The sequence below is a fragment of the Nematolebias whitei genome, chromosome 14 (assembly GCF_014905685.2).
Source record: "Nematolebias whitei isolate Nwh7 chromosome 14, NemWhi1, whole genome shotgun sequence".
Lineage (NCBI taxonomy): Eukaryota > Metazoa > Chordata > Actinopteri > Cyprinodontiformes > Rivulidae > Nematolebias > Nematolebias whitei.
This window is the reverse complement of record NC_056511.1, coordinates 17,486,784-17,492,264: the sequence shown is the minus strand read 5'-3', so window position 1 is coordinate 17,492,264 and position 5,481 is coordinate 17,486,784. Positions and strand designations below refer to the sequence as shown.

General features: G+C 40.2%; 1 protein-coding gene across 1 annotated transcript; it reads left to right on the top strand.

Moving 5' to 3' along the window:
- Positions 1-2,657: 2,657 nt before the first annotated feature.
- On the top strand, positions 2,658-4,872 carry ovca2 (OVCA2 serine hydrolase domain containing). Its single transcript, XM_037687359.1, has 2 exons — positions 2,658-2,817; positions 4,263-4,872. Exons 1-2 carry the CDS (start codon positions 2,658-2,660, stop codon positions 4,778-4,780), a joined length of 678 nt encoding a protein of 225 aa, XP_037543287.1. The 3' UTR covers positions 4,781-4,872.
- The last annotated feature ends 609 nt before the right edge of the window (positions 4,873-5,481 follow it).

The following is a 5,481-nucleotide window of genomic DNA, read 5'->3' as shown; positions in this document are numbered from 1 at the left end:
TATATATATATATATATATGTATATGTATATGTATATTTATCTAGAACAAGATAAATGTATATACATATCTAGATATGTTGTTGTATGTTCAAGATAACACACCTACACTGGAGTGTCCTGATGCATGCTCAATAATCCAGGTAGAAAAATCTAAAAAAAGTTAAATCTGGTCCTCTGGACATTCAATAAAAACAAAACAAAGCAAATCAACAAAAAAATGTAGAAACGTTTCGTCTCTCATCCAAGAGACTTCCTCAGTCTGAGCTGCTGTTTTCAGCTCAGTCTCATAAATAGCACCGTCTCAGAGTGGATCAACCAGTTTTGCTGCTGACAACCAAAACCAGCTGATCACATGCTCAAGAAGGACCATCAGCCTAACAATGGATCATTAGCACACTGATGGCTGTTTACTGTTCACAGAGGGCTGGGTGATACTAGCAATCACAGCATTGTAAGAGGGGGACAGTTGAACCCGGAGGCCTCCACCCCTGTTTAACAATGGACGATTTCTTTTCACAAAGATGGCCTCCTTTACTCCTCTCTCAAACCATCGTTCCTCTCTGTCCAGGATGTGAACATCTTCATCCCTGAAAGAGTGACCGCTGGCCTGGAGATGAGTGTAGACCGCAGAGTCCTGGCCTGATGATGTTGATCTTCTGTGCTGGTCCATCCTTTTGGCCAGTGGCTGTTTAGTTTCCCCGATGTAAGACTGATCACAGCCCTCCTGACACGGAACAGCATACACAACATTACTCTGCTTGTGCCGGGGGACTGGATCTTTGGGATGAACCAGTCTTTGCCGTAATGTATTTTGGAGTTTAAAAGCCACTGGGACGTTATGTTTAGAAAATAAACGTCCCAGTTTCTCTGATACTCCCTCAACATATGGAATGACCACTGGTCTGGGTTCCTCCTTTTCACCTGTTGGCTGACTGGAGTCCTGTTTGGGTTTCTTCTCTGCTTTCAGGAAGGCCCAGTTAGGATATCCACATTGCTCTAGAGCCTGTCTTGTGTGGGATTTCTCCTTCTGCCTGGCTCCTGAGTTAGTGGGGATGCTGTCTGCTCTGTGGTACAGAGTCCTGATGACTCCTAACTTGTGCTCCAAAGGGTGATGGGAGTCAAACTGCAAATACTGGTCTGTGTGGGTGGGTTTGCAGTACACCTCAGTTTGCAAATGTCCTCTATCAGAGACTGAGACCTCACAGTCCAAGAAAGCCAACCTGCCATTTTTTACATCTTCTCGTGTGAACTTGATGTATTTATCCACAGAGTTGATGTGGTCAGTAAAATGTTGGACTTCCTGAGATTTGATTTTAACCCAGGTGTCGTCAACATACCTGAACCAATGACTTGGTGGTGTCCCTGAAAAGGAGTGCACTGGAGTGCTACATACCACTATATTTTAAGAAGATTCTGCTTGTGATAACCAACACAAATGAAAGACGTTTGTTTGGCCAACACCTGTCACGTTTTAAAAGAAAAGAAAGATGAATCTGCAGTTCAAGCAACAACAGCCGACCACATACACAGCAATATTATATTGTTTTTTCTGTATTCAATTTCTGGTTTGATTTTTGACTTGTACTTGCTATTCTGAGTAAAATAAAGTTGAGTTTATGAATAAAAAATGGCTTGTTGTCGTTTTCCTAACCTTTTCCTGACCACAGATGTCATAACAGTTCAAAATATAAAATCAAAAAGCTATAAAATCTAAAACAAGCATTTTTGCTTGTATGTGTACTTTAATATTAGACTGACTGATCATTTTTAAGCAGTTTCAAATATACAATGGAATGTATATTGAGTCAATTTAAAAAGGTTTATAATGCAAACAAATAGGATACCAAATGATAGGGGGCCAAAAACATTTTAGAAGGTGTTTATATGAATTAATACTGTTAGCTTTTTCTTCTTTCAGCTGCTCCCTTCGTCAGGGGTCACCACAGAGAACTAAGTTGCACGAAGACTTGGCAGTTACTTTTACGCCGGATGCCTTTCCTAATGCAACCACAGACCACCGAGCTACCACAGCCCTCTGTGTGGAGCAGAGAGCTGATATCTGGAGCACCCAGGGGAGCAGATGGTGGGGGTTGGGGGGGCTTGCTCAAGGGCCCAGAGTGGGGCAAATGAGGGTGGAGGCAGGTGTGGGTGCTTCACCTATCCCACCTACATTTTGATGTTGTCGGTACTGGGAGTTTAACCGAAGACCTTCCGATCACAGGCCCACTTTCTCTAACCGCTGTGCCGCCACTCCCACTAAGTTAGCAGTAATGTTTAAACAAAGGATAATATTGTTGTCTTTAGTATTTGGGTCTGGTTTAAATCTCGGGCATTTTTGTAATACAATTCAGGAGTTATTGATTATTGATTTTACAATACAGTACTTACAATTATTTAAGGTAATTTTACTTTGAAAATAAACGACCGGAAGTACATGTCAGTTTATTTCCGGTTAACTTGAATACCCCTTTATTTTTAACTACATTATCAATTTCAGACACTAAAACGGTGTTCCTCGTTGTTCGTATACTTTTTTTGTGTCTAGTTAAAGGTTTTGTTCGCATAAAAATATATATTTATGTTTTATGACGTTAATACTCTTACACTCGGAACAGAAACTGTCCGTTCGCTTCTGTCCGCCCGGTCGGTTTTCGTCATGGCTCCTCTCCGGGTTCTGTGTGTTCACGGTTACCGTCAGAACGGCAGCTCGTTCCGTGAAAAGACCGGAGCTCTGAGGAAGCTGCTGAAGAAGCAGGTGGAGCTGGCTTTCATGAATGCGCCGCTCACCGTGCAGAGAAGCAGCTCAGAAGAAGGAGGTGGGTCAAGTTCAACAAATCATAAATACTGAGGTAGCGAACACTTGAACCGGAAGTAGAAAAGCACCGCACGACATGCTAGCTAGTTTACGCTCTGTTCTGTAACCAGGTGAGTGTACAGACTGTACACTCACATATTTGGATGTTCAAAAGGGGAGGAAAAAAAGCAAGTACAATATAAAAACTAGTTGTCAAAGTTTAACAGGTTTTAAATCATTGTTTCCCAAATGGTGTCACACTGACTGTGGGTCGTGTCACTTCCGGAAATCAAAATAAATTAGGAAACAAAAATATTGACAGCATATTTTTGTCGTGTTTAACAAAATAGTCATTAATGGCTAAATATAAATAGTTTATTTGTTTCTGAGGCTGTTTTTAACAGTAAAGAAATAGCTGTAAGGTGCACTGCTCCACTGAAAGAAGGTGGGTGAGTCTCTGCTCAGGTATCATGGTGTGTTCAGGGGTCATGGTAGAACAGAGCAAGAGAAGGTTCGACAGTACGAATTGATCAACTTTATCAAACCTTCTGTGAATCTGTTGTAGCGACTGCCAGCTGGATGAATTTTCAGAACTTCCATCAGCCTTTGGGGCTGTCCATGGTCCAAAAGGCTGATCGACCCCTTTTAAAAGGATACTTATTCATATTACGCTTTTGTTGCTGAGAACAGACTAAGATGAACTTTCCAAACACAAGAAAACAACAAACATAGACCCAATAAATCAAATAAATTATTTTTAATAAAAAATATATAAGCTTAGTGTTTATGAGACTTTTAATGTTTTGGATCTAAAACCATTTAAAATTTTCTTCACTAAAATTAGTAAACTTTTGTCCTTTCTCCAAAATATTGTTCACGACAAGAGTTAAATTCACATTTTTGTAGCGCACAAGTCCTTTCATCTTGATAGTTTTGGCCCACACATGAAAAAGTTTGGACAACCCTTGAACTAGGCCTTCTTGGTGCCGCCTCCTGGAGGTTTTCCAGGCGCATCCCACTGTTAAGAGACTGAAAGGAAGACCCAGAACTCTCAGGAGGTATTATGTATTCTCTCTGGCCTGGACACGCCTTGGGATCCCCCATGTAGAGCTGGAGTTTCATTGGGGAAAAGCATCTTTTAATGTCCCTTCTGGACTGTCAGATAAATGAGTGGAAATATTTTAAAGCATCGAGAAATTAAATTATAAAGCAACACAAACTGGACAACCATACCTAAAACCTACTAACTATTTTATGCAGTCAGCTACTACGAGTCACTAATAGGTTAAGTTTGTTAATACAACATTTCTAATTTAAATATTTTTTTGTGTGTGCTTAGCACTTAAAGCCAATCCACTATCTTCAGATAAAAGTAGAAAATCTAAAATGTTTTTTAAAATAAAGAAAGAAAAAGAGAGTTGATTTTCTTTGAATAGTTATAAATACACATTTATTTTGTTTTTAAAGATGTTCCAAACAAGGAGAATAATTCAGGACCAGGAGGGGATGAGGACCCAAGGGGCTGGTGGTTTTCTGACATCCAGGCTAAGAGTTTCAGCGCTCAGCAGCAGTGTGAGAAGAGCCTCGGTCTTGAAGAGAGCGTGGCGGCTGTGAGAGAAGCCGTAACGGCCCAAGGTCCGTTTGACGGCATCCTGGGCTTCAGTCAGGGAGCAGCTTTCGTGGCCATGCTGTGCTCTCTTCAGGAGCAGAAACTGGAGCCTCACTTCAACTTCCGCTTCGTCATTCTTGTCGCTGGTTTTCGCAGCGCCTGTAAGGAACATGAAAAGTTCTACACGGCTCCTCTCCAGGTCCCGTCTCTGCATGTGTTTGGGCTGGAAGACAGAGTGATCCCTGACAGCATGAGCAGGGAGCTTCTTCCATCCTTCCACGACCCTCAAGTCCTCGTTCATCCCGGGGGCCACTTTGTTCCTGCTGCGTCTGCTCACAGACAAACGTACCAGGACTTCCTCAAGAGGTTCCAGTGACACGTTAACGTTACATCAAGTCAGTGAAAACTTGCTGCAGAGTGAGACTCAAGTACATTTTACAGAGAAGATTGTCATTTTTGCTTGACAAGGTTGCAGATCACGATCGTGATGCTCTGAATGTTTAGTTTTTACTTTTTAAACTAAATCAAAGTAATATGAACACTGTCATTCTTCTCAGGGAAACCATGTTATTAAAAAAAAAAAAAAAGATTTTCTGGTTGTTTTGGTTTGTTTGTTTTTGGAGCTGAGCAGTTGGACTTTATGGTACCACTTTACAATAAGGCTCCCCTTATACCTATAATGCTTTAGCATATAATATTGTACTTTATCACTGCATTATAAGTATCTACAAGTAATATATCATAAAAGAGTAGTTTTACAAATGCTTATTGTGCTTACAGGGTAGTAACTTAGTCTGAAATGTTTAATATAACAACTAGATGAAATCTATAGGTGGCAGATTTGGCTCACTATTTGGCAAGAAACTGGTCAGTTTTGTCTCTGTCATCCTTAATTAATGCATAATAAACAATTATTAATGAATTATAAAGTGTTTATAGAGGAATTAATAATGTATCTATAAACTATTTATTATCCATCTGTAAGGGGAGCCTAATTAAATATGTGATTCATCACAACAAATATCACTATGTTTCAGAAAGTTGAGTGAAATCTAAAAATATGTCAAATAAAAAATA